Source organism: Mycteria americana, chromosome 4 (assembly GCF_035582795.1).
Source record: "Mycteria americana isolate JAX WOST 10 ecotype Jacksonville Zoo and Gardens chromosome 4, USCA_MyAme_1.0, whole genome shotgun sequence".
Taxonomy (NCBI): domain Eukaryota; kingdom Metazoa; phylum Chordata; class Aves; order Ciconiiformes; family Ciconiidae; genus Mycteria; species Mycteria americana.
The window spans coordinates 74,890,827-74,909,401 of NC_134368.1; the positions used below are offsets into that span (position 1 = coordinate 74,890,827).

The following is an 18,575-nucleotide window of genomic DNA, read 5'->3' on the forward strand; positions in this document are numbered from 1 at the left end:
GACTGTGACTTGAGCACACAGAACTTATTTTAACATAGATTTGGTGAGGCTTTCCTTTGTCTCTCTAACAGATGAGCTAATGCCATCACCTAGCAATTATCAAGTAGTGTGATGTTATGTAATGAAAGTATAAATAGCACGAGGACTAAAACTAGTAAATCTAACAGACTAGCGAGCAGACAAGAGCAGAAATACTATTTGGAACACTTTGATTAGCATCTGAACGCTGTCTTTTAAAGACATTTAGATTTGATGTTACAGTAAAGCTGCAGGCCAGGAGAGTTGCAGTCCTTGATCTGGAGTGACATTCGTGCTGTGCCCCTGGATAAATCACTTGGCCTCTGTATACCTCTTCAAAGGAAGATAGAAAATTGGAAAAAGGCAAAGGGTGCACACTTGAAATTTCTTAAGCAAGGTGGTTATCTTATGTTTTAATTAAGACTACCTGTGGACTTTGTTTCCCAATGAGTGACCAACAAATAGTCTGTGACCTGCAATTTGAACTATCAGATTATTTCACCACCAGTGTAAAGTCTTTTAGGGTTGTCTTTGTAGTTGTTTGGCAGCATTCAGAGAGATAACGTGTGAAGAAACGCAAGAGGTCACGTTTACCTGGAGAGGAGAGGCTGTGTAGAAGGAAGGACTCTCCCCAGCCCTCCCAGAAGTGTGGGAGGGATCCAAAGCTTTCATCTCCTTCAGTATCTGGCACGTTTCTCCGAGCGTGCCGATTACATTAGGGTGGCATTTCCAGTTCCTGGGGGAAGAAGGGAGAGAGGGGACTCACTGCATCATGAAATGTGACTTGTTTGTGAAGAACACTGTCTTCTAGAGTTGCCAGTGGAAAATACTTCCTAAAGATACCTTTGGAGAGCCATGCTTTAAAAAAAACCCAACAACAGAAATGCCCCCCCTTTTAAGAAGGCGGTAGGTGGTTGAAGCTGGGTTTGCAAGATGCATCGGTCTGCAAAACTTCGGGATGGTTTCTGAACCTCCGGTGCTGCTTTTCTGGCACCTACAGTCATATGGAAGGGTCTTCTGCACTTGCAGAATGTAAAATGGCTTCAAAACTACTTCGGAAGCAAGCTGTTAAATTACAGAAATATTAGATATAAGCTAATGACCACTGTAGTGGTAAGCAGGAATGCAGGCAGGAGAGTGCGTACCACTTTGCTGTGCTACCTCATAAAATGGTCTTAGCAGTTTTATTACAGGTATTCCTCTGCTGTAAAGGCTTGAAACAAACAAACAAATAGAAAGAAAATTTATAGCTATCAGGTCGCTGCTAGAGTGGTTGGTTTGTTTGTTGTTTATTTTCAGTTTTAATCATCTGCTACCAATAAATTCCACTGCCTTTGTGGTAACTTCTCACATTAAAATTGATATATTATGGGTGTTTTAAAACAGACAATAAAAATATTGCACTTGCTAATTAAAGCAATTCATGTATTCAGCCAGGCACTGCCAGAAAGAGTTGTGGTTTCCTAATTGTTAGGTGCCTTGAGCAATATACCTGTTATAAATTCTTAATTGAACTTTGCATTGTGGCCAATGTGATTTGAAATATTCATAGCTGTTTTGTTTGGTTTGGTTTTTCTACTCCAGCTCTTCATTGAGAAGTGTATCAACTGGATCTTCAAGACCTTCCAAAGTGTGTTTGGTATGCGGAGATGAGGCATCTGGATGTCATTATGGGGTGGTTACATGTGGCAGCTGTAAAGTTTTCTTCAAGAGAGCAGTAGAAGGTAAGAAAACACAAACCAAAAAACATCAACAAAAAAGAAGACAAAATATGTGCGGGTTTGGGGTTTTTTTAATAGAAATATATATGCACACATGCACATATATGTTTTTCCTATGTGTTTTCTGCCATTGATAAAATTCTGTGTTGTTAATCTGAAAAAAAAAAAAAAAGTTGAATGAACTCCAATTACGTGTGGTATAATTTCTGTAGAATGTGCCAGTGTGTTTTGCAATGTACACCTTCTAAAGGATGTGTTGTTTTACTCATGCCACTGCTGACTCAGGCTTCTTCTCCACCCCTCCAAGTGGATTTTTGTGATTTTTCATGGACACAGATTCAATTGATGTAAACATACTCCTGCTTCTCCTGTACTGGAGGATGAGGATGAATACGGTTGTCTCATCATGCTTTGGCAGCCTTGTATGACAGTACAATTCACTCAGGTCAGTTACCTCCCCGTGGGAACCTCCAGGGCTTTTGACTCGGTAGTGCATCTGCTTCGTCTTTCAGCAAAAGAGAAGTGGCTTTACAGTACTGTGGTAGATTGTTGAGGAAGAAGGAATTGATTGTGGTGCTTTTCTTAGATCATTTTCTTCAATAAGGACTAGGACTTTCATGAGGACTATATTTTGATAGCTTTATCATCACAGGAGTGTTTTGCTGACGTCTCTCTATTTTATGTTAATTATGGTGTAGCTAGTCTTTCCTGGGCATCTCAATAGAAAGAAGTTAGGATCACTCAGGGTGCTACAGCACCTCTGGTAGGTGTTGCCTCTCCATGACTTGGGTTATTAGGGTAAAAGAAAACGTTTGACCTTTACAGACTTTGTAAGCAACTTCTTCAAGTGATAAAAATGAAGTTTTTAATACCTGACAAAGAATAAGAGTTCATGGCATGCAAAGGACATAAATACTCTATAGGTTTTTTGAAGTCTTTGCTGATGAGTAAATGTTCTTACAACCACTGATGAAGCAGCCAATATCTACTTACTGATTTATTTTCATGAAGAAAAACCTAAAAGGAAGAAAGTAGGCTCTTAATATGGTGTCCAGCTTGTGCACTGAGAAGAGTGAGGCAGTGTGTGATGTGATTAATTTCTTCTGCGATCATTAAATCTGCTGCTGATGGCAATAAAGATTTAGCGCTCTGTTAAATAGACCTGGAGGGCTTGTGCGTCATTGAAGTCAAGACCTCGCGTAATATCTCTCTATCAATCTATTTATCTATCTATCATCAAAAGTGTCAATCTAATTGAAATGAACTTCCCAAAGTTATAAGGACACGGAAAAGGTTTCCCCCTTCTGAAAGCATTTTCTCTTACTGTTGTGCAATAACTGATCTCGATGCCTTCATTCCCTAATTTCTTCCTTGAGTTTTCAGTCGCTTAATGTACCACATGAACTGGAAAGCCTTACGTATTTTCTGTGAGTGATTTCCTCCATGTGCTTCCATGCCACATCATGGATGGGTCTTCAGACATCCATGTCTAAGCTGGGCTCTGAATCATGAGGATATTTTTTGGTTTGGTGGTGGTTTTGCGTACACCTGCACATACTGCGTGAAGTGACAGCACCTTTTGTTATCTTCCTTCCTCCTTTCCTGCCTTCCAGGAAAGCTTCCTTCCCATTCTTGAATCACTGTAATTTCAAGGTATGGTGTATCTACATTTACCATGCCTCTCTCTTTTTATGTCCTTTCTGACATAATCTGATGGATATCCCTATCCAACTTTACAGGAATTTATGAAAAATTACTAAGGATTCCCTTTAGGAGTTAACAAAGTAGCAAGGCTATGTTTCCAAGCCTTGGAAGCCAAAATTATTGGGCAAGGATTACTCTGTAATCAGGCATAGAAATATATTTTTAAAGTGTAGTTAAAAGTTACCAGTAATTCCTGAAAGTTTACAAGTTAAGCAAAAAACACTCAAAAAATGAAAGACAAAACAACCCTGTCATCCCTAAAAATTGAAGATAAGAGTTTTAAATTAGCTTAAAATATATATATATATATTTATTTTTTTTTTAGAATTATTATGTTAACATACATGTTCCTACCAGTGGTATGTGAACACTGTCTAGACTTCTGCTTTGTATGCACATGACTGGAGCTCATGATGCTACCAGTAGCATTGTTGTTATGCAAACACTGAAAATTTGGCTTGCACTTTTCTGTTTATATATATATATACACACACACACATATATATATATTTCTCTGTGTGTGTGTGTATATATATATATATGCATAGAAGTACATTGTAGAGTATTAGCCACAAAAGGACATAGCAAAAACACAATTTACAGTTTGGCTCCAAACATCCTGAAACTATCAATGTGAATAAAAATTTCTGTAGGTAGTTTTGTAACAATAAATTTTTTTGTAGAGTCATCATAAATTTTTTAGTCGGGTACGTGACCAATAAAACACCGCATCCTGATGTTTCCTATTTTAAATGAGATATTTGTGGTAATTACTTTGTATCATATGTTCATGAGGATGTTTTTTAAACTATGGTAGTTCAGTGCTTGGTATAAATAAAAAATAAATTGAAGTGGAAGAACTGCCTTACATGTAGGTCCTGGGCATACCTGTCTCAGCTCTGAGCAAAAGCTGTGTTCTTTACTTAAGTGCTTGCATTCTTGTCTTTATTACAAAGAAAACAGTAAAACTCCCTCTGTGAACATAGAAACAACTTTCTGGGGAATTTATAAATACAGTGGCTAATTTATTTGAGTAAAAATGAATTGTTCCCTCTCTAAAAGATTGTAGTAAAAGAATAGAAGAGGTTCCTCAAGTTTCATTCACCATTTCCCTGAAATAATGTGTATAGACTTTTTAAAGATTTATGAATATTTTTCCAGTTATACACACTTTATATGCGTGCACATGTGCGTGTGCACACACACACATCCACACATTACTTGATCCACTAAACGTTCTTCAGTAGAAAGTGGCATGAGAAATTATATTCTTTCAAAAATGGCCTCCTCTTCAATTTTTATTAAATATGGTAGCTACAGCTGGTGCCATTTTCACAGAACCACAGAATGGCTGATGTTGGAAGGAACTTCCGGAGGTCATCTTGTCCAACCCTGCCTGCTCAAGCAGGGCCACTTAGAGCTGGTTGCCCCGGACCATGTCCAGATGGCTTTTGAATATCTCAAAGGATGGAGACTCCACAACCCCTCTGGGCAACCTCTGCCAGTGATTGGTCATCCTCACAGTAAAAAAGGGCTTCCTGATGTTCAGACAGACCCTCCTGTGTTTCAGTTTGTGCCCTCTTTGAACGGAGCAACTCTCCTCTTTGAAGGGGAAGAGGCTTTTGGTCATTAATTTCTACTGATTAAATGAAAGTTTTGTTTAGTTTAATTTAAAAAGTTATATACTGATAGTCCTACAAAAGATATGGTGGGATGGAAATCGTGGGAGAGAGCAACTGGTGTTCAGATAGAAGGACAAAAACAAGTGATCTAGTTGAAGAAGTCCCTGCTCATTGCAGGGGGGTTGGACTAGATGACCTGTAATGGTCCATTCCAACACAAACCATTCTGTGATTCTATGAAGTGGGGAGACAAATTGTGTCAAAAAGCATGGAAACAAAGAGAAGGGGGATTTGGAGAGAGAGACTGCTGGACACCACCCAGCTCTTTGGGTCTTGGCTAGAATTGCTAATGGTGTCAGCCCTCCTTGAACAGCTTTTGAGTGCCAATTCCTTTGCACTCCTCTGGAATATTATAAAACAGAGGGATTATAACAGAGAAGAACAACTGCATTGAATTTTAAAAACAAGAAAGTACACAACAACAAAGAGACTAAAACTTGCATTTCCAATTATAAATCTGGTAATTGTATTCCCAGTGAATCTTGTTCTGGGGACTTGCAGGAAATGTCTAATGAATTTATGAGAAGGAGAGCTGTAGACCAAAAAAGTATTAAAATGGGTTTATTGGTGAAATTTCAAAAGTAATTTCAGATGGAATTCATTACAGGGATGTAAATTATCGAAGTGCAAAATCTTGGTATCAGGTAAGCATGAACTTTTTGCTGACTGACTTGATGAGCAAGAGTCTGGTATGAAGAAATGTGATTGTGTCATTAATATAAATTTGATCTGCCTTGCAAATACTAAAATCCTTTAACCATAAAAGCATTAATAAATTGTGTCACTGCAAAAGTTAAGACACTTGTATTTGTAATACATTTTTACCTAGGATAACTATATTGTATGATTTTCTAAATTACGGATATGGCCAATCATAAAATTATTTAAACTTCAATTTATGATCTTTAATTTAGAGTCATATGCTGAAAATACGCTATACTGTGAGGGAACCTAAAGCACCTGGCCAGCCTTGTTTCTCTTTTTCCACTGAACCAGCTTTCTCTATGGAGAGTAACAGGCTTGAAGTCAGAAATCACAGCTGTTCTTGTGTATGCTTTGCATTTTTAGTCTTCATTTGTTCAAGTTCCAGACAAGTATGAGGTAATCTGTCCTAAATCAAAATTTATATCATTTCTTAAGTTGCTAAAGTTAATCTTTTATTCTTCCTTTGGCTTGAAGGTAAGAAAAAAGGAAGGCATTTTTTCATCTCCAAATGGTGCTAAAGACTACAGCAAAAATGACCATCTTCTTCCAGTTATTTTGCATATTTGCTGGGAGATTTTTGGCTACTTAAAATGGAAGAATTAACAAATTATATTGTATTAGTTATAGGGAAGCTTGTCCTTTCTTTAAATACAAAGATGTGATGTTCAACAAATTTCAGATTTTGCTGTTGATTTCTGCTCCAGGAGGTTCGCCTTAAAGCTAGTTCTGCTATTTTAAGTCAGAAACAAATCTCTTTTCACCTCTGAAGTAGACAGTCACAGCAACAGAAGTTTCTAGGGTTGCATTTCATTTTCACCTGAACATTTGCTCTTTGCCTATTTAAAGTAGGGGGAAAAACTGAAGGAAAATTTTCAAAGTCTAATCTGATGCTGTCTTATTTAAATAGCCTCCTGGATCCACTAAATGTGCTGTGCACCTCAGCAAGCAGCCTAGTAACAAAGAAATCCTACCTCCGCTGCGTGTTTGAACAGCAGGTTATCCAAGACTTTGCTTCAGTAGTGGAAGGGATGAAATTTCTTGTGTAGCAATCTGCAGGGACTTGGCACAGCTGTGGGAACCGAGGTTGCCTCAAAGATAGGGTTACGGAAAAGAAGTGCCATTCTTCATCTCCCTTTGTGCCAGGCTGCTCTGAAAACACAGGAACAAAAGAACCTGGGCTGCAAGATCCAGGGTCCAACCCACCAGTCACCTGGGGCAACTCTCAGTCTGCCTTACCAGGCACCGAGGCCAATCTTTTTGCCATAACCAAAGGGATCGAACGCCCTTCTAGAGACTCATCTTTGCAGGAAGGATCGCAAGCTATTGCCAGCCTGAAAATTCAGTGGTAGATAAATTCAGTTCTTTGGCAAACAAAGGCGCTGTGCAACCGTTTAGCAATGGGCCAGATGCATACTATCCAAGGGATATTCTTTTTTGGGGGTTGGTTGAGTTTTTTGGGTTTTTTTTGTTTGTTTGTTGTTTGTTTGTTTGTTTTGGTTGGGGGGGGGGGGTTGGAAGTACGCTGTAGTCTCTGCTTCCAGAAGGCCACACAAGAGGGAAAGTGATATGTTATGCTTAACGTGTTTTTTCAGAAACAGGTAATCTTCCTATGGTTTTCCCATGCACTGTAAGTGAAAGAACTTCCCAAGGTTCTACACACACCCCCCCCCCCCCAGCAGAAAATAAAGAGAAACTAAAGCCTCTGTGTGTGCCTCCTAAATTTTTTCATTTGAATTGACGTAGAAAAAATAGCAAGGTATGACAATTTAAATGCTGGAACACATAGCTCTTGAATAATTTGCTTAATTAGCATAATTTAAATTTTTATAAAATATTACTAGTGAACAGGAAAGTTTACCTTATTGATCATTTAAAGAAGCAATATGTTTTATGCTGCAGAAGCTGAAATTGATACCTTATAGAAGGGCATTTTCTACACCATTTTGCAGTGTGTGCACCCATGAATTTTGTAGGTCTGTATTACTAAAATTAATTATACATACAGTTCTTCACTCTCTACTCTTCTGTTCATTCACTGTAATGGAGTCAGTGTTATTCCATCACAGGCTGCAATTTTCCTTTTATCCACTTTCATAAGGTCAGTGGCCTCTCTAAATTCGACATCACTCAGTATAGATGTCCATATGTTTTCATAGAAATTTGTATGTGGGATTTGAAGTTGACTCTGTTCCTGACCTGTTGCAAAAATCTGTTTTACAACCTATCAAACAGAAATATTAGGTGAAGAGCAAGCAGATGGGTGATCTGCTGAGGGTGAGTGAGCTGGTCAAATTCATGTAGCAGCTGCTACTCTTACTTGATATGCTATGGTTAATAGGTGTAAAATAAAATTTAAATAATTAAGTCATTGTAGGTTTGAAGCTGCCACGAGCCTTCCATGCTTTCATAGATATAAAAAGGACTTTTCCTGGTTTTCGCTCTGGCAGGCAGTATTGCTCAGTGAAATGAAGTCTTCGTTCCTGCTCCTGGTTGGCTTTAGTTACCAGGAGCTCAGAGTTCAGGAGGCTGGTAGGAGGAAGGAGCTTGGTTTGCACTGGGACCCCAAAGAGGGGGAAAACAACAAGCAGCAAGAAGTGTGACACAAAAAAATAAAAGATTAATAAAGGATGGAGCATGTATTCCAATTGAATATTTTAAAGCTGGGGAGAGGTGGAATGGGAGGAGAAGTTTTCCTTGTGGCTCCTGGAATACGTGGCCTGCATGAGAAGCTCCGACTGACACTCAAGAATAAATGCTGGATGCATGTTAAATGTGGAGTGCAACGCTAATCAAGCATGTTGTGGTAGCGTTTCAGAAAGGAGGGGGTAGGTTTGGGAACCATCTAGGTGATACAGTGTCTTGGTTTTAAAACAAGCAAAGAATGGGGGAGTTTAGCAGCTGCAGTGCCACAAAGAACCACAAGTTGGTTGATGGCCGGGAAAATGATTTGAAAAAATATTTTATATCAAGGAAGCTAAAAATCCACATTCGTTCCTTTCCAAAAGTATTAATAATTTCTTCCCTCCCCCAAGACTTTCCAACACTTGCAATTTTTTTGATTGTAACTGTTATTTACCATGTAAGCAGGTGTTGCTGTAGAGAGGGAGAGATGAATACAAGCATAAGAATTTAAATATGGGCTGCTGTCTAGCCTTGAAAAACGCTCGCATGATGTTAAGAGGTCTGCATGCAACTGTTCTTCTCTGGCACTGTTTTGTTTGTCTTTTCTTCTTTGTTTTATGAATACTAATTTCTAGACCGCTTCATCTGCAAAATAATATATTCAGTAGGTGATAGCTGGCCTGCACAAGTACAATATGCAGTAAACAGAACATATATGCAGTGGTAAGGTTGGTTTATCTTAGGTAACGGCCTTCCATCGCCACAAATTCAAGCATCACACAGGCTTTCATGTGCTTACCTTCTACATCCTTGTGAGAGAGCGGAAATTTTGGCATTCTTATGATGTGACAGGGAACTGGCTTGCACTAATTTTTTTGTTGTTGTTGTTTTCTTTTTTAACACATCACAGGGTAACATTCTGGTAGATCAGAGTCTTCATGGAGGTGGGGTGGCCCTGTGAATGCATGCTGATTTAAGGTAGCCACAATTTTGGCTAACAAAAGTTCAAATGTCACAGCTATTAGTTTAGTCTGTTCTTGAATACTTCAACTGCCTTTTCTTTAAAAAGGAATGGATTTTTTCCATATGCCGCATGGGGAAGGTAGACAGGGTGCTTGCTGGGAAATTCATCTTTTAGGTAATAGTTCCAAGATGGCTGGGCCACTTGTGTAACGTAGTTACACAAAATCCGTACATTCGGATGCACCAAGTATTTGAAGCAAACAGGGAGGTATTGACACCATCATAGTATAAATGATGCTGGGAATGCTTATGTGGAATTTTGTGTATACTTCTGGTCACCAGCATGTTAAAGACAGTTTGATTCAGAGTCAAGTAAACACATTAGGAGTGCTTCTGAAATGATCTGGGGAATAAAAATTTATCTTATGTCGGGTGACTAAATGCTTTTAGCCTTTTTTTTTTAGCTTATCCAAAAAGAGCCTGAGTTGGGACGTGATTGCTGTCTATAAATATTTCACGGTTGAGGAATAGACAACTGAGAGGGAGGAGAATTTATTTTGAACTAAGAACTGTAATGAAATAAGAGCAAATGGGTAAAAATTACATTAGTTAGTTTGGTATTTTCAGAAGGCTGCAAACCACCAAAAAGAGGGACTTTCAGGGGCACTTTCCTGAAAGGAGTCAGAACGATTTAAGTACCTACTTTGAAATGGAGTGTAAGAGAAGTAACTGATGTATAATACGATTTGGTTATCTGTGATAGTAAAGGATAAGCCAAAGAGGTCTCTTATGTTAATATTGTGTCCTGGTAAAGCTGGAGAATTCATCTGACTCGAAAACTGAAGGAAGTAGGCGTAGTAAAAGAGAGGAAGAACCAACTAATACATTTTTAGGATATTCCGCTTGTCATGATGGTGGGTGCCTAGATCTTCACAGGGATACAGGACTCCAATTTCTGAAAATTGATGTAAAGTGCTCAGATCTTGCATAAGGCAGAATTGCTTTGTATTTGTACTAGCAGATGAATGTCTGTCTCCTGCGATGACTTTTCTCGTTTTGAGTTCAGAAAAAAGCTCAGGAGAGTGAAGTCCTTTTGAAATAACTCCATCCTATCCAGCTAAGCCTCTGCAGGTACCCCCAGGCCCCATCAGGTGACCTCATGCTTGGTTACGTTTGCTGGTAATCCCCTCGAGTGAGAGCCTGGCTACTGAGAAATCCTCTGTCATTGAAGTATAATTGGTCTGGCTTCTTGGACACTGTGCTGCTGGGGTTTTTTGTAATGCCTAGTACAATACAACTGTAAATGGATAACTAAAGCATGAACGAACATTCAAATTGGGGTTTGCAATTGGACATAAATATATGTACAAGATCTTCTATATCAAACAGCATAAAGCATATCAAATATCGTAAAACATCCTTAGTTAGATGCTTTAGCTCCTTACAGCTATGGTACTGCTTCTTGAGAGATACTACTTTATAAAATGCTGTTATCTACCTGCCTTGGCAGCCTATTGAAGCAGTGTTATAATTTTCACTTTTAGTAGCAAATAGCACTTCTCTTCTACAACCCTTAAGGTTCAGAAAATTTTTAGAGCCTGAAAAGGCTCTTCCAGTCTCAGGTTAAGTAGTTAGGAGCCAAAAGGGGGTAATCCTGCAAGGTGCCTTCAGCAAAAGAATGTCAGAGATAAGGAATTTTGCAGTGTCGTGACTGAAAGAAATTCTAAATAGGTAAAACCTCAATATAAATATATAAATACATAAAGCCAGAAACAAAACATCTTTTTGTATCTCCTAATCCTGTTTTAAATAAGAGGGTGGGAAAACAGTCTCCAGACGAAAAAAATAAGATAAAATGTACATACAGATCTGTCTGTTATAGACAGAGGGAACAAGGCATCTGCTAGCATCTCAGATATAAATAGAGTGGGAAAAGGTAATGGCAAATCTCCCATTGCCTTAAAAGAAGCCAGGATTTCAGCCTTTTTTTGCAGCACAGTTTTAGGTTGTTGAAGGTTGGGAGTGCCTCTGTTAGTTTTGAAGTCTAGACTTAGACTTGAGGCAGTTTTGTCAGGTTTTTTAGAAACAATGATGACCTGTGGTCAACTTTGAAGCCCTCAGCTCTTTATTGTTTAAGGAGAGGAAATTCTGTAAGACAGAATTATTACCTAGTTTTAACCTATAAAATTGTTTGGTGCCATCTCTTACGGCTCAGTTGCCAAATCCAGGGCCCTAAGAAAGGGAATGTGGGTCAGCAGTCCATTCCCACCTATTTCAAGAGTGATGGTGATGTGGGGCTTTTGTATGCACCTTGTCCGCACTAAGAGCGAGCAGAAGCAAGCAGGCTTCTGTTCAGTCTCCTCAGGTGTCAGGTGAAGGGCTTCCAGGAGCTGCTGACACTGTAACGGGGAGCTCCGTGCTTCCTGCAGAAGTGATGCAGCGGCTTGGGCGGCTGTTGGAGTGGCCAGTACGTGAGCTTTCTCTGTGGTGTGTACGTCACCTGCAGCTGTGTGGTGTAGGTGTAGCTGAAGCCTGAAGTTCGTGTTTAGGCTCTGCACACAGCAGATGAAAGCATGTGCTTGAGATTCATGCGTGCTGTGGTTCTCGTGCAGTAAAACTTGCTGATGTCCTGCTCCTGTTCACAGGCGGTGTCGCAGACCCTTTCTGCTCCCGTTTCAGAGTTCGGAGTGGCAGGGCCACCTGAGGTGGTTGCGTCCTCTCCCATCCCTTTCTGCTCCTCTGCGTGGGTTCTTACATTAGGTGCAATGGGGTTGCAGGGGTTTTGAGCTGCTTGGGTTTTTTTCAGCTTGCTATTTTAAAAATATGTTGGGGAGAAAAAAAAATCAAGTTTGCAAAATCACAACTAAATATGAAAATAATGAATGCTAGTGGCCTGCGTGTTCTTTGTTCATCTGCACCACATGTAATGATTTCTAATTCAGCCTTAATTACACAATCACATACAACTTTTTCCATGAGACCTCTGCCTTGTTCATTGAACAGATTGGATAACGTTCAATTAATGAGCAGCTATTCAATATCTTGTATTCTTCTCATCGCTCACTGTATGGTCCTATGCCTTCACTGCTGATTACTATTCATCCCTTGCTCAGAAGTCATAATTACTCATTTCTTACAGAGCTTTTCTGTGGTGCTCATCACTGTAATATCTAAGTGCTTCACAAACATTGTTTAATTTATCCTTGCAATACAAGATAAAATGAGTGGTTATTACCCCTCTTTTACAGTTGAGGAGTTAAGATACAGATTAAGCTCAGACATACCCACGGATTTGGGGTTCATGATTTATGATATTTAGGACCTCGGGGGGCAGAAGTACTTGGCATTTTATAGCACTTAATATGTCCAAAGTGCAATTCCCATTGATTTTACTTGCAGCTATGATCGTTTAAACCACTGCAAATCAGACTCTGGATCTCAAGTTGGATATTCAGGAAACAAGGAGGATAATTAGTGATTTTTCTTGCTTATTATTATAAAGTAAGTCCATGGCAAAGGAGATGCAGTCCAGTTCTCCAGGGTGCCATTCAAGTGCCTCAGGCATTGACTTTCTCTCTCCTCTCTCTCTTTCCCTCTCTTCTTTAAATCTCTCTAAGCCTTTACATACTTTGGTTTTGGTAGCATGCAAATGTGGACTCCAAGGACAAGAGTCCTTTTGACTTTGTGGTCCTGATTCATCCTAGATCACCATCCATATTGTCCCCAGGATAAGCTAGAGGTCTGGCAAGGCAGGAGCAAGGGTGTAGAAGTAAGACATAATGTAGTTGGAGACTTCTGTTAATCTGTTTTGAGGATCAGAATTCAGGTTTTGAGGTGTTGGGAAGTTTGAGGCTTCTTACCTGTTCAGTGACAGCAACCAGAGCAAGGTTCCTAGGTGGTGGTCATGTGCAGGAAACATTGATGGTGGTGGTGCTTCCTAGGAAAGCTACTTGCAGCTAAATAGCAACAAGGTGCCTCAAGGTCTTAGGAGCTGTGCCTAAACCATTTGACTGAAGTGAATTTGTGAAGACTGTAATCCAGCTTCTCTACTTAGTGCATACTGATACTTGCATTAGAGGGAATTTATGTTACGGTTCCTCAAATTCATCCTTCCTTACCTTTGTTCACACAGTACATCCCAACATGTTTAATATTTCCATTTGAACCTTTACACTGTGTAAGTTTTCTGCACAGGTTACCGAAACACATTATTATGATGTGGTTAATTTACTATCTTTTCTGAATACGCTGCAGATGTTTCACAGTATAATTTTTCTTTTTAGAAGCTATAGTTTTCTTCCTGTTGTTTTGTTTCAAGCTTCCTTGTATAAAACTTCATTTAATACTGGGTATACATTTCTTTGATATGGAAGATATGTCTTAATCTCTTTGTGTCTTTGGGACTATCAAAGGCTGTGCTAATGTGCATAGGTTTATGAAAAGAGCACCATTTTGTGTGGATTAACTTTGTCCAGATCAAAGAGCATTACCGTATAATTGCAGAATTGCTGAGGTTGGAAGAGACCTCTGGAGATTATCTAGTCCAACCCTCCTGCCCAGAGCAGGTTGCTCGGCATCGTGTCCAGGCGGGTTTTGAGTATCTGAGAGGGATACGTGGAGGGCAGAGACTCCACAGCCCCTCAGGGCAACCTGTTTGACCGTCCTCACCATTTTAAGGAAAAAAAAAGTATTCTTGCTTTTCTTGAAGACAAAAGTGACACCTGCATCCTCTAGTCCTTGGGAGCCTCAGTCGATTGCCATGACCTTTCAAAGATAATCACGGGTGGTCTGTAAGTGACAGGAGTCAGCTCCCTCAGTGCTTCAGGGTGCAGCCTGTGAATTTGTTACATGTTCCCTAGGCTGATCCTCCTCCTCCTAGGATAAGTCTTCCTTGCTCCAGACATTCCCTCCACTGTTGCTTTTCAGAGCAAAAGGATCTGCTTTGGATTTAGTTGATTTTCATCTAGAAAATGTCTCTGATGTTTTTTGCTCTATGAAATTGCTTTGCTTTACATTGATGGGCTTTGCAGTCTATTAGTTGAAAAGTAAATAGCTCAGACCAAAGGCAGTGAGCGCAGGAGAAACACAGCCAAGGGTTACCCTCTCAGAGCCTGGTTAACTGCTAGAGGAGCTCTGGCTTCTGCCTGGACCTAATGAAGATCTCCTGCTGACTCACACTGCTAGTTACTAGGTGCTTGCAAATGGGAAAGACAGACTTAAAAGCTCTTTCAAGTCTGAATGATATTCTGCCTCTCAAGATTGACTCCCATGCCTCCCAACAGATTATTTTTTCTGATTTATTAAATAATAATTTTAAAAAAGGTCCATCTACAGATTTTCTTCAGTAGTACACCAGATGACCAGTAATGAGAGCAAAAAGCTGTAATGGAATTACTGTTTCAGGCAGTAGGTTTTTATGTTTATTGAAACTGTTCAATGACTCTTGCCTGGAAAAGAATATCTGCAGAAATTCAAAAGGACTAAATAAATGCCTCAGAAAATAAATGTGGAAAGGTTATATTTTAGAAATTTATTCTAGAGATTTAGAACGTAGGCTGACTTTCAAGTCACAGGCTGAGAAAAATAACAAAATGGAAATAGCCTCTGCGATAGAAAGACAGATGCATTATTTTAAAACACAATGTGATGTCTGTAAAACAGAAAAACAGTATAACATTGGTTTAAAAGAAAATTGGGTTTCTTTGAAACTTTTGGTACTGTTCTCACAAGATACCAACAAAAGGCATTGTCATTTGTGTGTTACTGGCAATTCTGATAAACAGAATATTTTGAATTCTTGTAATTTAATGTTTCACATCTTTTCCAGAAAAGGTGTCATTACTATCAGTATTAACGCAGTTCTATCGATTTCTACATCTTGTCTCATTTGCCTTTAATTCTTCTTGATTCTTGCTGAAAACCGCATCCAGAACAGTGGAATTTTCTCCACTCATTTCCTGTTCATGGCATATTTGTATTAATTCAGGCTACTACCAGGCATAAGAACTAGAGCATAGTTTTCTCATTTGTACCCGCCTGTTTATTTTACTTCATCTGGAAATTGGTTTATGTTGCACTCTAATACAGAAAAGGACTGGACTTGATGTTTTGTACTTACTGTTGCAGCATTTCTTTCCATGTAACAAATCACTAATGCGACTCGTGCATTGGAAGTAGACATATGGCAAACAGTTCTTGCAACGTCAGAACAGCAATGCTTATTACAGAGCAGGGTGATGGATGATATTAAAAAAGGTAATGTTACTTTCTTAGGGAGAGACTGTATGATACTGTGTGTGGGAACAGATCAGAACAACCGAGCTGTAACTTTTTCTAACAGAAACAATTTAAGCTGTAGTTTGAAGGTTTACAAACCTTTTGCATGCTCTGCACAAGTACTCTGCTAAGCCTTTTCTTCATTACGCTGGGACAACATTTTTAATTTAAAGCTAATGCCTATGGGGAAGAAGTGCAATAGTCCTGTACTTTCAAAACTTGGGCATTTATGCAAGTTTTCTACAAACATTTTGGGAATCTAATGATACTATTCCATTTCTGAAAGGGCATTTTTTGTCTAGGGTATTTAGCTGTAGATGAGTATTATTATATGTATTTTCACAGACTTGTGCTCTAATTTTTTTTCTAAGAATAATTATATATTTGGAGCTAAGCATTCAATTATTTATTCATCCATTTTACCACGTGGACTTAGCAAATGGACTTGTGTTAGCCTATACACCATATCATGCATGCAAATTCCACTCTTAACAATACTGCCTGAAATTATGTAAGTGATAGGTGCTAATTTTCTCTCATACAACAGAATGATAATGATGGACTATTGGGAAAAAATAATAATAAGTATTTCTTAGGTTGTGTGCACTGGCATACTAAACTATTCATAAAATTAAAAAAAAGGGAATGAAAAGACACTAACCTATTTAAAAAGATGTCTTTTACTTGCAGTCTTTTTAGTAATAACAGGAAGACAGTATTCCTACAGTGATAGCACTATATTCATGAATGCAACTATCCAGCAGGTTGTACATACATTTGTTTGGGGGGACGGCAGTTGTGAATGACTTTGTATGCAAGGTGCACTCTGCCAGGCAGTTGAATTCTAGATATTCAAGTGTTTTATAGAGCCCTGAGAACTACAAGTGATACTTCATATTCTCATACTTCTGCAGTGTCATCATGCAGGTACCCTGTGCTGAATGTAGGGCAGCAGGCAGGCAGTCAAGTACAGTAGATATGTGTATATTTTAATACAGCAGCATTGCATACAGCTTCATAAAATAAATTCGGGTGTTGGAAAATAGTGCAAGCACTTGGATACAGTGGTCATACCGAGCTGCATCTTTTCTTGTTTCACTTCTATTTTGTGAAAGAATCCACTTTAATGTAAGAAGTTTAGAAAGAATACTTACCAATTACTCCATGTTAATTATTCATTTAAAAGTAGGAAGAGGAAATATGACAAGGATGAGATCTTTCACTGACTGTTTAATAATAAAAGATCATTCATGGAAAGCTTATGAAAAAGTGAAGGACATAAAAGCAAAGGCAAAACATATGTATTAGTACATGCTCAAAGAGTTCTGTGGTAAGACAGAACACGGTTGAACAACAGAGGTTTTTTGAATAGTATTTAGGTAAATTTGCTTACTTGAGCATCCCATTTTCCATAGAGTTAGAAAATGTTCCAGAAATAGAGAACTGAAGGACAGTATCATCTTTCTGACTTTCATTTCAGCCCTTCCTATTGCCGTTCTCACACTTACTATATTTTCTATTACCATTCCACTAAGACTGAGAGAAAGTCCTTGTTACTGTCACCATTTTTTCTGTCCTCAAAGCCTTCAATAACAAGCCCACAATGCAAGAACAATAAACCACCAAGAAAAAAAAAAGTGGGAAATGCTATGTGTGCTTCTACAAGCAAAGGTGCCCGCTTAGATTCAGCAGGCAAAAACAGATTTAAAGCATTGCCATATAACACAGGTGGGGGTAATCCAAAATCCACATGCATGTGCATTATGTGGATTATGCAGTCCATAATCCAAAATCAGTATGCACGTGAATTTCTTGGAGGCTTCACTTAAAATTAAGATTGTCAACTGAAGAAGTGAGGGAAGTCCTTAGAATTAAACTATTTCCATCCAGATGTGGGACAAACTAAGATTTCAGCTGAAATCAGAAACAAAGGTTCAGAAAGAGAGGGGAGAAGGGCCTCTGGCATCCAGAAAGGGGCACAGAGCAGGCCACGGTAAAAACATTTGTCCCATTCCAGACATGGAGGAGGTCTGAAAGTGGGACTTGCCAAGACTAATAAAGGAAGATTAAATTTCAAGTGAGAGAAGGATACTTGTTCAGAAAAAAACTCCTGATGCTCAGGCCCATCCTGTCTTTGTCACAGAATGAGCCGGCACGTGCTCATGTGTGTGTTTAGCCTCTGTATTTCTCCTGTGCTTTTGCCATTTGCTCTGCGTGCTTCCTCAGCTTTCTGGGTCCGATAGGAGAAGGGTTTACAAACAGCAAACCCATTTGAGAACGTGAGGAGTAAGCGTGGTAATCCAGGCGCTGCCAAAATTCAGCCTAAGGGACATAGCGGGGCATGTGGCTGAGTCTGTAAAGGGGTAAAATAGCAAACCTGCCTGCAGAGGAGGTCAGTCAAAAAGGATTTTGGGGACAGGGGTCTAAACAGGGTCATCTGCAGCAGTGCAACAGCTGTTCTGTTGCGTGTTTTAATAGACTGCCTGTGAACTTGGTGATGGGTGAAGTCAATCTGTTGCTTCCCTTTCTTTCTTTCTTTCTTTCTTTCTTTCTTTCTTTCTTTCTTTCTTTCTTTCTTTCTTTCTTTAGGATGTGGACTTTTTCTCAGTTCATATGTGCAGTGCAGGTATTACGTTTATTCACTGTTTGGTCCAATTTATATGTATTCATTTTCATTAATCAGCCTGTTGGGTGGTTTTTTGTGGTGTTTTTTTGTTTGGTTTTTTTTTTTCATGGTATGTAGGCATACTGTACCTTTTGTTTCCTGGGAACCCTTGACCCTCAGCAGAACCGTGGCTTCTCAGTGCTTGATTAGCTGGGTTAATTTCATTTTGCACAACTATAACTAATGGCCATTTAAAACTGCCAGAAGCCCGCTGTGGGT

At 39.1% G+C, this 18,575-nt stretch overlaps 1 protein-coding gene across 7 annotated transcripts in view; it reads left to right on the plus strand.

Moving 5' to 3' along the window:
• The window catches only part of NR3C2 (nuclear receptor subfamily 3 group C member 2), a 219,030-nt gene that overhangs the window by 118,715 nt on the left and 81,740 nt on the right, over positions 1-18,575 (plus strand). For all 7 annotated transcript variants that reach the window (XR_012775620.1, XM_075500932.1, XM_075500936.1 and 4 more), the window contains one exon: positions 1,603-1,742. Coding sequence is in view for 6 of the 7 variants with exons in the window: in XM_075500932.1 (XP_075357047.1) it covers positions 1,603-1,742 (140 nt within the window). In the remaining variant the exon portion in view is untranslated. The remainder of the gene's footprint in view (positions 1-1,602; positions 1,743-18,575) is intronic.